This window comes from Convolutriloba macropyga, chromosome 7 (genome assembly GCF_964194025.1).
Source record: "Convolutriloba macropyga chromosome 7, txConMacr16.3, whole genome shotgun sequence".
Lineage (NCBI taxonomy): Eukaryota > Metazoa > Xenacoelomorpha > Acoela > Convolutidae > Convolutriloba > Convolutriloba macropyga.
Genome location: NC_134474.1, coordinates 6,897,647 through 6,918,521, shown reverse-complemented (window position 1 = coordinate 6,918,521; position 20,875 = coordinate 6,897,647). Strand labels below are relative to the sequence as shown.

Here is a 20,875-nt window from a genome sequence, read left to right as displayed (position 1 = left end):
TTTTATCGATAAAATAAACTGTTTTTTTCATTGAAAAAAATTTGTCCCCAGCCGTTAGATTTTGAGAAATATGTTAAAAACGACTTTAATCTGTTAAAAGGCCGTAAAAGTCAGGGAACTCTGTCAACAGTTTACTCTTTTGACTATCTATAATTGCTAACTATTGAGCAAAGTTCAGCTGTCTCGTGTTTTATTGCCTCAATACTTTTTACCCTTGATACTCTCAAAAGGTTTAAACTGAAATAAATGAATCAAATATTGGACTTTTAATTTGACTTTTGATAGCAGACTGCCGCCAAATAAGTGCAACCGATTAAAATTGTGAATGGGAGCTAATTAGATCACGCAAAACTAAAAAACATAGCTGGCAGATTGCCAGAAAATAGCCGCAATAGATTCGTAGATCGGCAGTCTAACAAAACAGTAGAAAAGACAGACCAAAAAATTCGTCTTTTCATTGAAGGCTGATATGTTATATTTTGATTAAAAATCTGTATAAGTTATTGCTGCCTCTATTAGCTGATCTCGAATAACCTTCATTTAGAGTGACACACACCCATTTGACCTTATCTTTTTGAATTAAAGTAAATAAAAGTCAATTTCAAAGTGAGGAAGTCATTTTTGAGAGTGAGGTAAGTCAAGTGTGACCAAAAATTTAATCACGCGCATGAACAAAAAAACTCGCTCCACTAAGAGCGAAAAATGACGTCACACATGCAATTCAGTTGAAATTGCATGAACGAATGAACAAAAAGTGGCTGTGACGTCATATGGTCGTAACAAAAATCATGACGACGAAATAAAAAAACCAAGAGAAGGCCAATAATAGCCCCAGCTATCGCTGTGCGGCTATTAAAAAATCAATCGAAAAAACCATAAACGTTTAAGCAAAAGCTTTCCATAAAAACGCACGACCATCATAATTGCTTCAAACTTCGTTAGACAGCAATTAAGAATCAAACTGAAGCAAAAATAGTTTTCGAAAAGCTTTGCCTTTTAGACCTCCGTATGGCACTTTTTCTTTTTTTTTCTCAGATCATTCCCGCTATAACTCTTAAAATAAAAGGCGATTAATTTAAAGAAAAAGATTTAGTCGTCCAGCTGATGCTAATTTCAAAATGTTGATAAAAAACAGCTTGCCCATCTAAAAAGTCTGATTAAGATTTTTCTTTCATTGTTGGCAATTTTTTTGCTCTACATTGCGTCATAATGAGTGAGTACAACATACCTGTTTAAAGGCCAATTAGTAAACCAGCCCAATGAAAATATCAGAGTGACTTAAAAGCATACAAAAAAAAACAAATTTCCGCAGGTTTCAGCCCTAAATATTTAGTAAATATTGCAGTTGAAATACCGTGTGAAAAAAAAGCAATCTGGAAATCATGCTGGAGAAAATAGATATTCCAATTTTCACCAAAATTAAATGAAATACAAAATATGATACAATTGTCAGTTCATTAATGTTCCCAAAAATCAACTGTTTGACAATGACCAGAGACAAAATATTTCTTTTACAATATAGATGGCAATTAGATTGGATGCCGTATTAACTAACATATTTGAATCCTAAAAATGTTCACTATTTGTTTGTCCAAATTTTAATCCAACATATTCCGGATGAAAAGTTAGAATTCATGTTCAAACATTGTATGATGTTATGCTAATCATCACAGGCTTAGTAATCCAACTAAATGAGCTGGTTTAGTAATGAGCTAAACAAAACCCAGAAGTAGTTGGACAGGATAAGAAAAATGTTATTTTATAAAAAGTTGAAATTTAGCTAATTTTTGCGTTTTGCATTTTTCACATCGGGCGTATCCACAGTAAAATGTATTGTATCTCGTAAGTTCAATCGTAAGAATTACTACAACAAATATTTTGAAAAGAACAGAGGTGCAGCATCGAAAAAAATAGAGGTGCAGATTATTACTAACAATCTTATTAAGAAATGAAGATGAAACCTCGTACTGCTACAAAAATGTCTTATTTAACACAGTTGCTCTGCTGTGCACAGAATGAAGTGATAATCACTGTTTAATTTCCATTTTAACTGACAAATCTACTAAATTTATTTACTAATCTTTGTTATCAAACTTTGATTCGGAATCAAGTTTTTGCTCATTAAAAGTTCAAATAAGGAAGTGTTTGTTTTGTTGAAGATTTCTTCATTCTTCCCAATCGCTCTCTTTTTCTTTCGGTCTTTTTCCTTAAATTTCAGAATTCTTCTCTTTTCAATCTTCACTGAACTCTTGAAAATTATTTATGTTCTCCCCGCTCATTGGGTGAGACAGTACTTATAAAAGCGAAGGTCCCCTCTCATTGGGTGACACCTCTAAAATCACTCCACTGTTCACAATGATTGCCCAAAAAAGAATTTGCCCAAAAACAATTCGAAGGTCGGGATTACGGGACTCGTGCAAGCAACATTGTAGCCGATCCTCGTACAATCACAACGGAAACCGACTGAGCCAGTCTATCGAAAGCGATAGCATGTCCTTGTGACTGATAATTCCTGCTATCAGCTAACATTGCTATGCGCATTAACGTTTTCTTGAGAGTAACTGACAGACCACCCAATGACTCAACAGCAAGAGGAACAAACAAAATTCCTTGTTCAGAGCAACTATTTTCATGTTGAGCAAACTTTCGCTCTTCGGCTGCTTCAATCGCGTAACCAGACCTCTCTGCCGCATTATTTATAATGTTTGGTTGCAGTGGAGAAGTTACGGTGACGTCTAGAGCAGCTGGACGACCTGACTTCCATGAGGGAAGAAATATGTCGCCAGGGCGAGAACTGTTTCCAGCAATAAGGTTCCGTTGTTCCAGGACTGGTGATAAGTTAGCTGCTGAGCAAGCTGATGCAATGCGGTCACGAATCCGGTCATGCCGTGAAATTGCATCCCCTCTTCCGTGACAGATGACGGCGTGGTCGCCAAAAATGTCAAGGATTCCAGACCTGCAATAAGGGCATTTTCTTTCACCTTCATAAACTGCAATCCCTAGTCTGTACTTGACACTAATTTGAAATTCACAGGGACTAAGATGGAGACCTAAGGCAGGAACTGGTGGTGCCGCAAGCCATGCGCCAGATTGAGGCAAACAGAGTGATTGTAGTCTTGCTTCCTCCCTTTTTGACGACTGACTTCTTAGCAACTCCGAAAACTTGTCAGTATCTATAGCTTCTTGTATTTTCTTCTGTGAGTAGGAGGTCAAGTTGAAAGGTTCAAGGCTTGCATAGAGTTCTTTAAAAACTTCATTATCTGAAGCGCGCTGGTTTGTAATTTTCTGAACCAAGTCATCAGAAGCTAACACTGAGCCAACATATGCGGCCCTGTATTGCTCTTGTGATTGTCGCAATCCGAGGCCAGAAATGTTTATCGGCAAGGTTGACTGCTTCCATGCATTGTCACAGGTCACAGCACCTATTATTTGATCTAACGCATCCCGTTGGCTTGAATCGAAGACTTTTAAAACGTCGATCAGATCTCTTGTTGGCGTGTTAGTGCGTAGAGAGTAAACTAATTTTGGGGTCCCTAAGCAATAGCGAAGTATGCCAAGAGCACATTGAGGATCATCCAGATAACTCAAATTCTCCAAGAGCGACATAACTTTTTGAGCACGTTTCTTCAAGCAAGAGGAAACAAAATCTGGCGATCCGACAGCGGAACCCAGTACTTCAAATCCATTGCCCGAATTTCTTGTAACTTCTTGATCAACTGAGGGTAGATCTACGATTGACCAGAGTTCGCATTTGTCTTTCCTCAAATACAGACCCCTTTTTGGACCTTCAGTGGCTAAGATATCAAGCGTTGTTCGGATTTGATCTTCGGAGCCTGCAACGAAACCATCGTCCAAATACCACGTGTGCTGGGTAAGATTTGGAACCGCGTCTCTTATTTTTTCTACAACAGGCCATAGCGCCAACGAAAAGAGAAGTGGACCCAGGGGATCCCCTTGTTGAAGACCCGATTCACTTTGAAGACTGGCGTTATTATACAGTAGTGGAACATGTTGAGAGTAGCAAAAATTTGTGAAGGCTGCAATACCTGGTATGAAATCGTATGCTGCTTGCAGTAAGTGTGAGCGCTTAACCGAATTGAAGGCATTTCGGAAATCAATCTGAAGCACTCCTTCCTTAGAGTCAGCGTTGAGGATTTTTTCGTAGGTGATTTTCGCAGAGTGGATGATTGCTTCCGCACCTCCGCTGACTCCAACCCCTAGCTGAATGGAATCGAATAACCCAATTGCTTCTGATTTTGCTTCTTTCACTAAACATTTAGCAATAAGGCGCCTCAGGATTTCACTGACAGCTATTGGGCGTACTCCTCCCTTCTTTTTGGATAGAGCGGTGAGCGATGCGCTGCAGAGGGCTTTTGAAACAAATGAAGGGAATCTACCCCTGCTTCCTACATTTACAAACTTTGTTATTGCTTTAAGGGCGGATTCAGAGTGGTCGGGAACAGTACACTCTACTGCGTGCAATAGATGCTCTGGATACATCTTGGAGGGACCAGCTGCAGTGTACTTGCTGAACGTTTTCAATTGTTCAAGAACTATGTCATCGCTAAATTGATATGCACTTGATGTAACATTATCCGTTTGGAGCAAGGTTGGGGGCGCTTCTTTGGGATGTAGCTCTTCTAGTGCTTTTAGAGTAGCTCTGCTATTAGGAGAGTAGCTCTGCTATTAGGACAAATTGCATGATGCTTATGCATCGATCAAAAAAGCGGTTCAGACGCTGATAATCTGACTTTTCAATCAAATCTTTGTAAGTTGACAAGCACATTTCCTCTGCCGCTAAATAAGGATATTACAATTCTAGAGTCAGTCTCAAATATCAGCCAAATAACAGCAATAATTTGGATCAACCCGCTATTAAAATCCGATTATCATCTAGTTCTTGAATATAGGCCATATGGAACACAGCATCGGAAAACCAAAACTGAATTTAATTTAGTTCTTGAGAACTCGCTACGACTGTCCAGGTATAAATTAAATGTTCATAATCGATAAATTTTTCCTGGGAACTTTAGGGTGTTTCTTCAGAGCGGACATTTAACCCCGATTATAATTTTCTCTATACAGCTTAAATGGGTTCCACTCTTTGTCTGTTTTCTGTATCTCTTAACACACCGCACTCAGTAGTTTACTACTGTACACCAGTTTAATTCTACTTGTTATTATAAATCAGATAAAATTTTAAACAAACTGCTTCAATTCGGTTTGCTAACTAACGCAGAGTTGAAACTTGCTACACCTTGATAAGATATGCATGGTCTTGACATCCTTCGAAAAACTTTAAACACCATTTCTTCGTAAATCTTATCGTTAAGATCTTATCAAGGTAAACCACGAAAACTTCCAGTCCGCTCTTAAAAAATCTTCGTAGATCTTGATACTTGACAATATTTCTTATTCGTTCCTTATTAACTTTTGTTATGTTAAGAGCATCTTCGCAAGTCATGGTTAATGTTTCTAGTTATCTTGCCAAGATCTTGTTTCTTGAAACCCATGCAAAGATCTTGCAAGCTCTTACAAATCTTGATACTTTCATAGAAAAGACCATATCAAGATCCCGGCCACATTTGCCATGTTTTAGTACGTTTCTTATCAAGGTGTATCAAGTTTCGTACTTGGATGTTAAATTTGACCTGCTCAATAAAAAGTTGACCTTGCAATAAAAACTTCATATTGCATTGTATGGCAAGATTTCCTTTTTCTGTAGGAATCTTGCAGGTAAATGATTGACTAGGGAAGTGATTGAAAAAAAAGTTTGCTTTAGCAAAATGAAACCATCTTTTCGCGTTATTAGTCCAACCACTAGTCCTGTTTTGAACTATTTTAACTAAAAACTCCGTGTTTAACTAGTTTAAAATCCTATTTTATCAATCTCATTTTGACTAATAATCAACTAATAATCAAAATGTCTAGCGGTCTTCATGTTCCAGCATTCGCAATTATTTCAATTGGCGCGACGCGCAATTTTCCCATAGCAAATAAACTTTTTCTCAAAAAAAAACAATCCACCTATAAAATTGACGCGACCATTTAACTCGATCAAAGTGCATCTTAACTGCACTTAAATATCTTCACTTCCAAAGAGAGAGAAAGGAAAAAAGTTACTGAAAGTATTCTCCAAATTATGAACAAGTAACCAAACCAACAGATGTTACCATACAACTTTACTATCAAACACACATACAAACAATACACAGTATTATGCATGCATCTATACCATAGATTTGCTAAAATATTGAAGCATACCACATGATGTAATAGTTAACATCGACATGGTTTAAAAGCGGACGATACTGTTTACAATTTTACCATTTACAAAAAATTCCACTTTGAAATTTATTAAAATTGTTTGCCAGTAAACTTTCGGAGACTCAAATTCAACTTTCAAGATCACAAAAAATTGAAGTTTGAAAGGAAAAACTACCAAAGTCGCTGCATCGTAATGAATTTTTTACTCCTTTCATTTTTGACAACTTCAGCTGACCAAAAGAAAATTCAACGACATTTGCGCTACTTTCAATTCTGAAAAATGTGAAATCGCTTGAAAAAAAATTGGAAAAAGTATTTATAGGAAAACTCGACACTGACATAGACTTCATTTTATTGTTCAATAAGAAGCTGCAAATATTGCACTTGATCTCAACTGTTTTATTTAACAATAGAACCAAAAATTCTGACAGATTTAAAAGTTTATATTAAATAAAAATGGCGGTCCTGATGTTCTTGTCAGCTACCAATTATCAATTCTTTAATTCATACTGCTGAAAACCAAATCGCACCTGATCGAATAATTACTCGAAAAATCTTTAGTATTACAACCGCAGACCTTTGCATACTAAGCATCAATTAGTTCAAAAAAATGGCGGCATTACTAACTACATTATTTATAACCATATTTGTTATATACCTTTCGGATTCATCGACCGACTCCTCAATTGACAACTTACAGGACACCACGATTGATTTTTCAAACAGCCAGAGTCTGGTTACAGTTTTGTCGAACCAATTCCAGGCCTCATTCTCGGACATTGAGGATCTGTACGCAGAAATGTTATTCGAGACCAACATTTTGGTAAGCACTAAATCCGATAAAATGTTATTAATGGCATCTTTTCATTTGAAAACTCAACAATTCACCTCAGCATAAAAACTATGACCTCACTAGCCAGGTTTCCCACTAATCAAAGACGAATATTGACCATTTGTACATAAGGTATTGATCAGTTATTTCTACCATTATTGTTTACTTGACGGCGAAATTGAAAATTTCTTGACGCCCTCTAGCAAGAGTCTCTACTGGGGGTTGTGAACAATACTTATCGATTTTTGAACAACACTTGAAATTGTTCATAATCAATTCGCATATTAGTGTTTTCTTGTTGTACTTATTCATGCAAACATACGTAATCAGATCTCACACCTGATTCGTGGGAATACAGCTACTTTTTTTTGCTGGTGTGAAATAGTGTAGTTGACAAAAACAATTCAGAACACATGTGAAAATATGGGCTTTGATCTTAATTACATTCGAGTGAACAAATGCATGATTCTCAAAATTCTGAAAAGCTGTAAAGTAAACCGTAGAGGTGAAGTACAGGAACGTGAAAAAAGAACGACCAAACTTAGAGCAAATTTAAAAACTGAGATGCAAACTATTGTTCCAGATAAAATTTGTTCAGCACAGAGGTGAAGTAGAACCTCCGCCAAGTTTTCAAACACAAAATATTTGCAACCCTTGACAAAAAAACCAACTTTAAACTTCATGAAAGCAACAAAAAATGAAAGACAACTTCAAACCTCATACCAAATGAGAGTTGGGCAAAATTCATACTGCTCTGCAAAACACGTATTCGAAAAAAAACGGAAACATGAATTATTAAAAACAAAATTTTTAAGAAACTTTGGCATATCATAAAATAAAATCTCAAATTGAGAGCTCAAGAAACTTCAAAAAATAACCAACAGATTAAAAGATATAGAACACCAAAAAGGTGTTTCTGCAAAATCTTTTGAATTTTAATCTACCGAACTATTTATTTGAACAATGTTGTTAAATTCTCCACCAAACGTTCAACATCTTAATTTTAAAATGAGCACCATTATTCTTCACGTTTTAATTAAAGCTGCCAAGCTATGAGCTGAGTGAGCGTAGCTATATTGCGCAGTTCCTGGTTAACTACAATCCAAAGAAATTTGATTTTATTTCTGCTGTTTCTTTTTTTTGTATGATGTGATAACAATTTCTTGATGACTTTCCGTTCATAGTGCGATAATTAGTCGCTTTTGGAAGGGATAAAAACTGTGCAGTTTTCTGATGTTTAGTTTTACATGTTCTATTTTTTGGATACATATTTTTAAACAAATAATTTTTATTGCAAAGATCAACTTGGTAATCAGAATTCTGGTCAACAAGAAAAGAAACAACAAAGGATTCCACAGGAGCACTTAAGAATTTAACGACTTCTGACATGGCCCATTGATGTTGTATTTTGACATAACAGACGATTGACTTCACTCCGAATTATTAGACCGATGGGTATATCTATCTTCTGTTTCTGATTTCTGTCTGTTGTGTTTTACTTCAGTCGTCAGTTTTTACTCCCCGCTCAATGGAGGAGAAAAAGTTTCTGGGAAAGGTGTCAATATCACAACAATGGATCAGCAATCTCCCATCTGTATGGGTGATTAAAAGCTGTCAAAATCCCTACAACGGATCAAGCAATCTCACCTCTGTTTGGGAGAGTATTGAAATTAAAGTAGTCAACTAGGGAGCTTGAGCTAATAACGTTGTTGCTGATAACGGGACAGCGGTGATTGATAAGGACTGTATGAGTGAAAGCCCTGTTTACAGACAACTTCTGCGCCTGAAAAGAACTATTGTCACTGAACAGAGCAAACCACTTGTTTTTTTGGTTACCGATATACCGCCAAGTACGTCGATTGCAAGAGGACAAATGTGATATCCATCGTTGAGCAGTTATCATCGTGGAGGCAATATTTTCGTTCATTTTCTGCATCAAGTGCGTTACCTACTTTTGTAGCCGCATTAGTGAAAGAGTTGGATTGCAGCGGCGAGGCAAGTTACATCAAATGCAGCAGGGACAAAGATGTCTCCAGGGCGTGATTGGCTTTCTGGAATGAGGTTCTTTTTTTTCCACTACTGGTGAGTGGTTCGAAGATGAGCAAGCACTATTTTATCTCGAATCCGGTTATGCCTTGCAATTGTGTCTCCTCGACCGTGACACGCAATGGCATGATCACCATAGATGTCAGGAACTGCTTTACAGAAAAAGCACTTCCTTTCTGCGTTGTAGACAGGGACATCCAACCTGTATTTTGCACAAACTCTAAACTCATTCGGTTCCATATGAATCCCAAGAGCTGGAATGGTGAAGCAGACAAACATGCTCCACTATGTCGAACAGATGAGAGAAGTCGGGCATATTCTCACTCAAAAACTAGATTCTCTTTGTGACCTTGAAATTTTTCGTTATCAAAAGCTTGTTGGATCGTCTTTTGCAAAAAGTTAGAATGTCTAGTTGTGCTATACTGGAATAAGGATTCTGAAAAACAATGCTGTTTTCTGGGGTTTTACCGGTTATTTTTGAAACAAGAGCTTCAGAGGACAAAACAGAACAAACGTATGATGGATATATATGTCTTTCGATAATTTGTTTATTTAAAAAAGATACTGTATTTCTATAGATCCGTTTTCTTTTAATTGCTTAAAATTTTTGTCGAAATTGTAGTATTGTTAGTTGAGGAATAATAGATGGATTTTGCAGTGTATAAAAAGGAACACATTTTTAAAATTATCAATTATATTGCACTCAACAGGCAACGTAAACCATCTAATAAAGTTGTGAAACTGAAACAAAACTGAAATACTTTGGATAAAAGTCAAACTTTTCAAAATAATATTTTATACCTCGAGAAAAGTTAATAGTATTGAAGAGTTGCACAAAAAATATCGATGGCTTTAAGATGATTCCTAAGCTCAACTACGCTATCAAAAAGATAATTTTTCACACAATCATGAAATCGATGAAACCAAAACGAGATAAATGGAAGAAAAAGTACCAAAAAAACAGCCAAAATAGCTGAAAAACAACAAAATATCATCAGAACTTTGTATTATCAAAATTTGAATACATCAGTCACATTTGTTTTAGACAATGACAAATAGTGACCAACTAGCGGGAGACTTGAGTTCAATAGCTACTTTGGTGCGAGAGAGGATGGCCCAGTCGGAAGAGGCTGCAAGTAACATCAAACAGGCAGCCGAGGCTATTAACACAGCCCAAAACAACCAGGATTACTTGAAAGGTAAAAGTCACAGAAGTAATGTGTGTATTGATGCTACAGGAACATCGGAGGGGAAACACGCATGCGTTTTATTAAATGGAGATATATGGTAAGTGGATCATTTTGTTTTAACGTTATGGAAAATATTGTTGAAACTGAGATTTTATATATATATCACTTACATATCTCGCCTACGGTGTTCCTGTAGCACCAATAGACACATTACTCACGGATCTATTCCGTTTCTGCCCCCTGTGATTTTTATGCACCTCACCACTTGAAAATTATGTGTTATTATGTAAAAAGTTAGCACTAGAAGCTGAAATTCAATAGCAAAATACACTCTAAATGACATTAACATGAAAACAAAACATTTTCCTGTTTCTTGACAATTATTACTGATATACCCACCCTGAGTGGTCAACTTTTTATTCGTGAATCCGTGAAATACATTCACCTAAGTCTACCACTAGTTATATTTGTTTAGTAATTTACAATTGTTATAAAATGGATAACTATTTATGAGAGTCAGACTTTTTTCCGTCAGACAAAATTGGACAATTTTGAATCCATACTAGGAAGATAAAAAAAATAGTACCATTTCAACGAAATTATTTTTGTAACAATTTACGCTTTATAAATTACCAAAAAATTTATTGCTGATACCGATGAAACTACTCTGCAAGAGAGGGAGGTGGCGATAATTTCTAGACGTTTTTGTTGCAAAAATACTCAAATTATACTTGTCAGAAGTTTATTTGGCAATTGCCCCCAAAAATTAACTAAACCAACTTATTTTTTATAGATATGAAGTCGCAGCCCAAGCGTAGCTGAATTGCCATTTCTTTGATTTGTTAAACTTTTGTTTCATTCGCTAACCACCACAGATTCACTTTAGTATAGGTAAATTATAATATAATCTTTACATCTTCTATTATATTAAACAGTCCACTACAAAAAATGGGTTTTAAATTATTTGTCATCTTGTCCGTCCAAAAATTAAGGGAAAAAGGATCTTTTAACGTTTCTTTTACTATTTTCTTTTTCAATTACTTAGGAATTGTCAACCAGAATTTTTCTTAGAATCTAGATTTGTTCAATTGTTTCTAGCTTGTTTCTGACTGCTCCAACATATCCACCGCGGTAAACTTTCAGTGTCGTTTGAGTATTTCTTGTCAAATTTGGCACTCAGCTTATAAGGTGAGTAAAACTTAGGAGAAACACTTGTTCTCAATTCCCAGCTGACTCAACAAATTGTAATTGCTACTTGCTGTGTTTAACTTAGCTGGAGTGTCTCTCATGCAGTCTCTCAATTGATCATCTCGAATTCCATTATTATGGAAGTTGAACAAAAAAACAAAACAGCCAAAATAATTGTAGAAGTACCAAAGCGTTCAGGTTCGATAGACGGTTTATAAAACTGACCATTTGGTGGAGAGTTACCACTTCCCATTTGAAGGCCAATGGGATGACTAATTCTTATTAGCACTTTCTACTGTGAACTCTGATAACTTCGTTCACTATGACTTTTTAACCGCGCTTCATAGGCTGTTAGTTTCCTGATTTTGTTCCTTTTCCCTCGGTGATCTATTAAAAGACTTCAATTTCTTGAAAGAAATCTCAACATAATTCGGCTGAATCAAGGAGCACGTCAAGCCCGAAATCAAGCGTTAAAGCTTAACATGAATCAAATGGAAAAGGTGGAGTAATTAAATAGCAAAATAAAAAAAGAGCTGAACGTTCGCTGACTCCCAATAGAATCTATAACGTTATCTCGGGAATTATACTTGTTTATATGCGTAATCATTAGGATTAATTTTCTGTCTTTTGAAAACCTGAATTCAAAAAGTCAAAATGAGCAAAAGGGGAGAAAAACCTTCCCGATCCGAACACTATCGAAGACCGAGAATGAGTAAGAAAAAACGACGGACACTGAAGTTTTGTACTTGGTGATCAACTATAGAAAACAGATGAACGTTAAAAAAGCGATTAGCCGTTGACAATAAAGACAACTTAAATGTCAAAACTCCTGAAAAGCAACAAAATTGAGGGTGACAAAACGAACCAATTTAATTTTTGAAAAAAAGCGAACCAACACTACTGAAATTTAGAGTCCACTGAAATGGTAAGAAAATACTTCTGTAGCCGCAAAAACCATTTGAGACTAGACATTATCTAAAAAGTCAAAAACCCAATTAAGAAAACGTAAAACATTGGTAATTTTTTGCTCATGAATTATCACACCAAAAGACACAAGTGCTTCTAGTCAACTGCATTGTTCTATTAAAATCTGCAAAGAACAATTGCTGGAAATTAGGGTGATGAGGTGCTTAGATACTTTAGAAGAAAAGCCAAAAAACTAAGAACCGACAAAATTACAAGAAATGAAAAAACTTTTGAAAAATTTAACCATAGTTCAAAACTTAAAAAAGCAGCTGATTTAAAAACTACTTACCGTCAAAAGTAACCTATCATATGTAAAATTTTGTCAAATTCCACAAATTTGCAAAAAAAAAACATTTTTAACTGTTTGTAGTCACCTGAACTAAATTTTAACTAAAAACCTTGAATATTGAACACCTTGAAACGCAGGTTGCCTCAAAATCTTCAGCGCGTAAAATCAAACGATTAGAAAAGCAAATTCAACTCAAATCAAACGACGACCTAGCCTGCTTTGAATCCAAAACATTCGAATCCAGGAAGTTCAGCGGTATCCAGAAATACCTAAAAAGCGTACGAAAAAATCCTGAAATTCCACCTACTGTTAAACTTGATGCCACCGAAGCTTAAAGTTGTAAAGTGAAAGCTGAAATTTTTAACACTCACTTTAGCATTGTATTTGATTTTTCTGAGTTAAACACTGCGACAGAATCTGAAACAACCAATCCTAAATCCAAACTCCTAAGCCTTTCAAAACGCTTTCAGCAACAAATAGAAATTATATGCCAACCGCTTTCTGTCAACAAATCAACGGTTCTATAAGTCATGTAGCAAAAGTCATGTAGACTAAGTATCCTTCATTTTTCAAACACGCTTGAAAAAGGGTTCCCCCGCATTTGGAAAAACTCGCAAGTTACACCCAGCGTTAAACAAGGTAACAAAATGGAAGTCAGCTGCTATAGGCCAATAAGCTTGTTATGTTACTCTTCGAAAGTGTTCGAAAAAAAATCATATTTCAATCGATATAAGAAAAAATAAAGGACAGGTTGCACGAAAATCAGGTTCGCTTCCGCAAGCACCGATCCGCAACATTAACAATTCTTGTTTTTCATGAGACCATCTACGAGCTCAACAATCTAGTTGAAAACGATACCTTAGCAGTTCTTTAATTATATTTCTCTAAGGCCTTTGACACTGTTCCCTACAACGTACTTCTTAGTAAACTACGAACCTTCGGCACTAGTCAAAAGTTTTTCTCTCTAATTCAATCCCATCTAAGTGATCATCAACAAAATGTGAGAAGCAATATCTCAGTCTCAAGTAATCGACCAGTAACGAGCTGTGTGCCTCAAGGCTCAATCCTTGGGACGCTCTTCATTTTGATCAATGACTTTCCATCAGCTCTAACTACCACTAGTTTCGGATATGCAGATGAATTTAAGACAATCGTAACAAGTCAAATACAAATGAACCAAGCCATGCTAAACATCAAAAATTGGTTACATGAAAACCAGATGGAATCAAATATCAAAAAGACTCATGCTCTTAGTCTCGAAGGCGAAGTATCCGCAACTCTAAACAGATCATTAATAGTTCCATGTACACAACAACGTGATTTAGGTCGGGTGGTTCCCAACAATTTGAGCTGGAAAGCAAATTGTGAAAGAAGAACGACAAAAACAATAAGGCTTTCAGTAGTAATATAGTGAGCTACACTCCCCGGGGGGGGGGGGGGGCGTGAGGTCCCCCATGTATTAAGATAGGGTATAGCGTATTTTTCGGGATTTGGGACCTCCCTAACGTATTAAGATAGGGAATGAATTAGCATGTATTAAGATTAGGTATAGCGGTCTTAATGTATTAAGATTAGGTATAGGTTGCATGTATTAAGATTAGGAATAGAATCTCTATGAATTAAGATTAGGAATAGAATCTCCATGTATTAAGATTGGGTATAGCCGCCATGTATTAAGATTAGTTATAGCCGCCGACATGTATTAAGATTAGTTATAGCCGCCGACATGTATTAAGATTAGTTATAGCCGCCGACATGTATTAAGATTAGTTATAGCCGCCGACATGTATTAAGATTAGTTATAGCCGTCGACATGTATTAAGATTAGTTATAGCCGTCGACATGTATTAAGAGTAGTATAGTCGGTGCAAATGTGGGGGGTAGGTTCGGAGACGCTCCTGATAGGCTGAAATTTTGAGGGGAAAATATCAATGTTTGTGTAGTTATTAAGTGTTTACTTGAGAACAAAAGAATTGGCGTGGGTAATTAATTGCTGTAATTATGTGAGGGGTAATTATGTGACAGGTTGAATTTTGTTTACAACTTTTATGTTATTAAATTGTGAAATTAATTGGTGGGGGTTTTCAATTAGCCTAGTTATCTGAGGGGTAATTATGTGACATGTTGAATTTTTGTTTACAAATTTTAGGTCAATTGCAAAGATTGTTCCCCTAATTGTTTGAATCAATTGTGTAACAAATGTCTTTTGCGCGCTCATTAATTGGAAAAAGTCAAGATAGCAAGAGGTAGTTTTGATCTACCGTCCTCTGGGTTATGGGCCCAGCGCGCTCCCACTGCGCCATCTTGCTAATTACATGCATATATGCATTATTTTTTGTACATTATTTGAAAAAAAGATGTTAAATAAAAGAAAAAAATGAATTAAAATAGTATAAAATGACAGACACAGTACAAATTATGAGCATCAAAATACAAAATTACTCAATCATTTACAATAAACTGTATAAATTTCAATGAACATCAAGGTACACTTAGCCGAGTGGTTAATAAAGTTCGATAAAAAAAGTTTAGAAAACTCACGAGAAACAGTTACGAGAAACATATACTATCGACTTTATTAACTTCAGCTTACTAAATACCAAAATGAACACTACTACATATAGTTACTTATAAAATTTAACACGTGTACATCATGAATATTGTTCAAGTTGGTTTGGAAAAACTTAAATAGTTGAAATGCTGCAAAAATTGCGTAGAATCCACACAAATTTTGCATCTTCTGAAGTGGTCGATGTATTATTTTTTGGTACTTTTTACCTAAAAATTTGTAATGTGTTACTGATCGAGCCAGAGAATCCGCATAATAGTAATTTCTGTTGAGTCGAGCAATCAATATCCAATGTTCACCGACTTCTTTACTCGAAGCAGTGTTAATGATTGCAAAGCTGAATTTGGGTAAATTTGGAATGGAATCTGCTGGAAACGATCCAATGTATTTGAATTTTAGCTCAGGAATGCGTTCAATAATTTGTTGAAGAGATTGATTATCCATGACAAATAATCTTCTGTTTCAATTCGCAAGCTCCGTTTGAACAGGGATTTCTCACATTACAATCAAGTTGAAATGATTCGTTCTTTTCAATAAAGCAACAATCTTTAGATTGGGGAAATTTACGTATCAGATCTCCTGTAGATTTACTTACTCTGTCTTCACTATTACCTGTGACATCGGGATGAAAGATAATAATGATGATTAAAAGTCCCAGGAATACTGCACAAATAAGGTATACATATAAGTTTGGAGTAGGTCTACCCCAATTTTCATCCATTCCCTATCTTGATATTATAGTGTGAAAAGGGTTGCAACTGGGCGATGAAAGTACATATCCAACAAATGTTCCAACGCAGAAGGCAATAATATAAAAACCATAAAAAATTGAGAAGAAAATTAAAAAATCTTGATTAATGCAGAGTTCTTCAGACATTCTTAGCAACTGTTCCAAACTGATCAATTTTAACTGTTGAGATTCGTTCTCCGAGAACAATTAACTCGGTAACATTGGTTAGCGGACGTTCAAAGAACATTTCTAAACGAAGACTTTCCCCACTGAGTTCAGGATAATGAACATTTTCACCAGCATCTTGGAGTGATGTGAGATCGAATACAAGCACATAATGATCTGTGAAGAAATCATTCGGTAACGCAGGAATTTCTTCGTTGAAGTTCATTGCCTTCATTGTTGTAACATAAGCTCTACAATTGTTGGTTGTATCAATTGAGACAACAGCTCTCCCCCCTCGAACAATTCTCAGCTCCCGCAGTCCAAACTTTCGATAATGAAAAGGATTTTCTTGAAAATGTCCGGTGAACGCTGAATTAGTGTTCATTGCTATTGCAATTCGTCTGATTGGGGCATTATTGAAAACATTTTCCTGAATAAATTGATTTTGTCCAGAAGGAATAATAAATGTTCGCGCAATTGTCTCCATAAAATTATAGCAAGCTGGTTGATGTGTTAGTTGATACTTGATTGTCTGGTGATAGACCTCATTAACGACAACACGTCTCGTAAAAAGTGAACAGTCAAGAACTCTAAGGGAAACATGTGGATTGTAGGAAATCATGTAAAAATTTGGTCTCGCTCGAATCAATTTGAGTCTAATTTTTGTATTTGGAAGTAATAATTTTTCACATTGAAATAAGTCGATTGCAAGTTTACCATATAAGGTAACCCCATCTTTCAACAAAAGCTCTTCTTCCCTATCTATGAACGGACTTTTTTCATAATCACTAGGATCTTTCTCAAATTCGTATCCATGACAAGCCAAAATTCCTTCATTATTCATTGTAGAAGCATTGAATTCATTGGATATCAGAGCTTTGTGGCCATAGAGTCCGTTAGAGTTGTACACTTGTTGATTGTTTAAATACACTTCGCAGTTGGAGAAAAGAGAGTGTAACAAGTTGTTGACATGAGTCAAATATTGTAAATCATCATCAGTGAAAGTCATTCCCATATCTGGTTTTCCATGCTCCTCTTTTTTCATGAAATCGTCAAATAATCTTCCCTTTTGTAATCCAACTTTAATTTGTAAATGAATATCTCTCATATCGAGATAAATACTTCTATCTGTTTCAAATTCAAATTCAATGCTGCTTTCATCCAATGAAGTGGTGGGATAAACTTCTTGAATATGGGATGATTCAATTGGTTCCAAAACCGGAATTTTGTCAAAAATCTCCAAGCAAGAATTTGTAAAGTGTCCATATCGGAAATTACTGTCATTTATTGATCTGGTATTCATTTTAGTTTGGTAAAAATATCCCTCCTAGTTCGACGACGTCGACTGATTTTTGGCGAGCGTTTTCGAATAATACGTCGTTTTCTAGGTTTTCCTCCTCCTAGTTGTTTACGTAAAGTTTTCTTTCCAACATCTGTGGCTGCAGATTTGAACTTTTTCCTTCCAGCTAATACATTTCCGATTTCTGGCGCAGCTAATTCAATCAAGTCAGCACCAACTCTTTTAGCTGCTGGTACAACATATCGTCTCAAAAAAGGAATCGCAGTTCTCCCAATTGTTTGTGCTAAAGCTCCAAATCCTCTTCCCCTTTGTCTTGAATAACCACGAAAATACGGTAAATCACTGTCTGCAACCATTTTTTGTAAACTTAATTTTAAAAATGATTGTCTGAAGCTCTTCTGAACATCAATACAGCTCTTGTTACACCTACTGAATTGAAGGGAACTTTTTCACCGTATGAGTCGCGGAGCTCAAGTTTAATGCTGTGGAACGAATTTTTAAGAATTTTTTTAAATTGTAGATTTGGGAAGTTTTGATAATTCATATATTGTCCAGTAGATATTATGTCTCCATTCTTAATTTTAGAAATAAACGGAATACATCTCAAAAGCGCGGCTTTTGTATCACCTACAATATTGTATTCAACAATATCACTGTATATCATGAGAGTATGAATTCGAACAATATCATAGGGAAATTTAGGAAAATGTGGTCCAGCACCACTCATAAAAACACCCATTCCGTAAACAGCTTCCTCACACCCAAATACGTGACAGAGATCAGTACTGAAGATAACTAGTAACGAGTTTTCATTAGGAAGGCTTAGGGATATTCTCTGTGTAATTCTGTTGACTTTTATTTTGATTGGGGTTTTCTCATACTTTTCTCTGTCCTGAATTTGTTTGTTCATTTCGTTCACAATATCAGATATTGATGGATATAGTCCTGCATCAATTGAATAATAATCGGAAGGTTTTGTATCTGGAGTTGCAGCATCTAGATAGAAAAATTTTCCATCTGTAATATTCTGGTACAAAGACGGATATGATAGTTCGGTTATTGCCACCTCCCATTCTCCTTCAAGGTTAATCTGTTCGTGAAGGAAATTGGTAAAAGAACTCAATGTATTATTTGGATAACAATCAAAGGATGCGTTGGAAACCAGCTCTACCGTAAAAGAGTTCATCACTAAATGATACACTTTGAGAGCTCTTGTTCATAAAATTTTCCTAGTATTTCATCACCCTGCTCTCCCTTGAGGCTGTATGTTGGAGGTTTGTACGTAGCAATCTTAACAATTTCAAAGATTTCACTCGTGAACTGTGACTTGTATCCTTTTCTAAAAGGAATATCGTATTTCGAAATTCGTACTTTATCCACTACTTTAAACCGAGGTTTTTTGTATTGTCTGATCGGATTTTTGTAAAAAATTGATAAGAAGTCTTTGTTTTTTTACCTCTTTTGGAGCTTTACCTGTAGATCTATTTACTCTACTATTCATTGTATTTAGGAAAGATCCCATTTTTACAAGGTACTTATGCCCGTTTTCTTCCATGAAGCGATAAATAATGTTTTTCAAAGATCTGATAGCTCTCTCAGCTACGGCAGCTTTTGTTTCACTTCTCGTTGAATAAATTTTAATTTTCTTTTCTCCACAAAATTTCCGAAATTCGCCACCAAACTCTGTTCCTTGATCAACCCATACTTTTTGTGGGATGTTGTTTTTTCGTAGCATTTTTTTGAAAGCTGCTACAGCATCTGTAGAATACTTTGATTTCATTGGTTGAACACGGACAAAACGAGAAAATACATCAACGCAGATTAATAGATACTTTACTCCGTTATTAAACTCTGACAATTTGTCCATAAAAGCTAAATCAAGACACCAAATTTCATTTATCCGCTTTGCAAATGCAGGTAATCGTCTAAAATGTCGATTTGCTTGACGGTATTTTGTATAGGAATTTTTAGTGTGGAGAAAGGAAATAACCTTGCCTCTTGATAAACCGCTCGCTTTTTGAAGATTTCTAACCGATCCAAATGCAGCTTTTCCTTCTTTGTATAATCGTTGAAGTTTCGCTTTTTCAGATTTTGAAAGGGATCCAACTCCCTCTGTCTTTGCTTTTGGCATCCTTGTTTACAATTTTGCTCGGACTTATCCCTGTAGCATCAAGTATTGTGTAATATATATCAGGAAATGCAATATTTTTTCTCTTCAATGCGTAAATAAAATCGGTAAATGCTACATTTGTATCTCTTCCATCCAGTAAAATGGAGTCACTGAGGGACAGCTTGATTCGAGGACATTTGAGTATTTGATCTACAACTGACTCGTTTTTGAATGATTTTGTGTTAGTGGTGATGTCCTTGTGAAGAGAATCTAAATTTTGTGGAACGAAGTTAACTTTTTCTTCACTCTCGTCCAATTTATACACATGTAATTTGAATTTTTGTTCGTAAAGCTGTTGAGGAATCAAAACAAACTGTTCCATTTCAAGAAAGACGGTTAATGATAGACGGAGTTAGAATTGATATAAGTTCTATTCCTTTCCTTGAACTTAAGATTGCTCTCCTTTTATTTATTCCAGTTCTTTTTAGAATAAGCTGATGATTTCGTCTTGATACTTTTTTACGTCTCGTTTTTGAATATCTTGCAGTTCTCCTCTGAGCATGTTTACGATGCACTCGTTTAGGAACTGAATAAATTCTTTCGGACAATTTTTTAGGTAAGTTCTTTTGAAGTTCCGGGAATAACTTTGGAACGTTGTCAGAGTAGAGAGATGTTGTGTGCTCATCACTCAAAAATGTGGTCTGCTGTTTATGTTGTGGAAGGAAAAAAATTGAAGGAATCGATCCACTATTTGTACAAAATCGAAGAGAGTCGACTGTTTTGGGAGTTAAATCAATAAGTAAATGACCATAAGGAATAGAAGTTGCTTTGGTATACCAATCTTTTAATTGTGAACCTAATCCCAACTGTTGGCTCAGAGTGTTTATTTGCAGTACATCTCTAGGAGATTTGAACAAGACGATATGAGTATTTTGTAACTCTATATCTCTTCCTAATCTACTCTGATGAAATAAATTGTGTTTGATGTATATTGTGCTGAGTCCTTTATGTCTTCCAGCTGTTGCAATTTTAACGAAATCTTTAGAGCTGGAAATCTCCTCACAAGAGTCGTCAAAAATTAACAGATACTTTGTTCCGTTATTTGGGAGGTTTTGAATAAACTCAAAGTCAACTCCTTCTATGAACTCAATATTTTTAACATCTTTAGACATTAAACCATAAAGAGATTGATAATGTTGATAGAAGTAGTAAATTTTGTCGAA

General features: G+C 35.6%; 2 protein-coding genes and 1 non-coding gene across 3 annotated transcripts in view; 1 reads left to right on the top strand and 2 right to left on the bottom strand.

Moving 5' to 3' along the window:
* Positions 1-20,875, bottom strand: part of LOC142342575 (glycogen phosphorylase, muscle form-like) — a 246,640-nt gene that overhangs the window by 163,910 nt on the left and 61,855 nt on the right. The window lies entirely within an intron of this gene.
* Positions 5,937-20,875, top strand: part of LOC142342570 (uncharacterized) — a 65,748-nt gene continuing 50,809 nt past the window's right edge. The window contains exons 1-2 of the mRNA XM_075393944.1: positions 5,937-7,090; positions 10,191-10,344. Of these exons, the coding sequence (XP_075250059.1) occupies positions 6,878-7,090; positions 10,191-10,344 (367 nt within the window). The 5' untranslated portion in view covers positions 5,937-6,877. The remainder of the gene's footprint in view (positions 7,091-10,190; positions 10,345-20,875) is intronic.
* Positions 15,016-15,087, bottom strand: Trnam-cau (transfer RNA methionine (anticodon CAU)). Its single transcript has one exon. It is a non-coding gene; the product is annotated as a tRNA-Met (tRNA).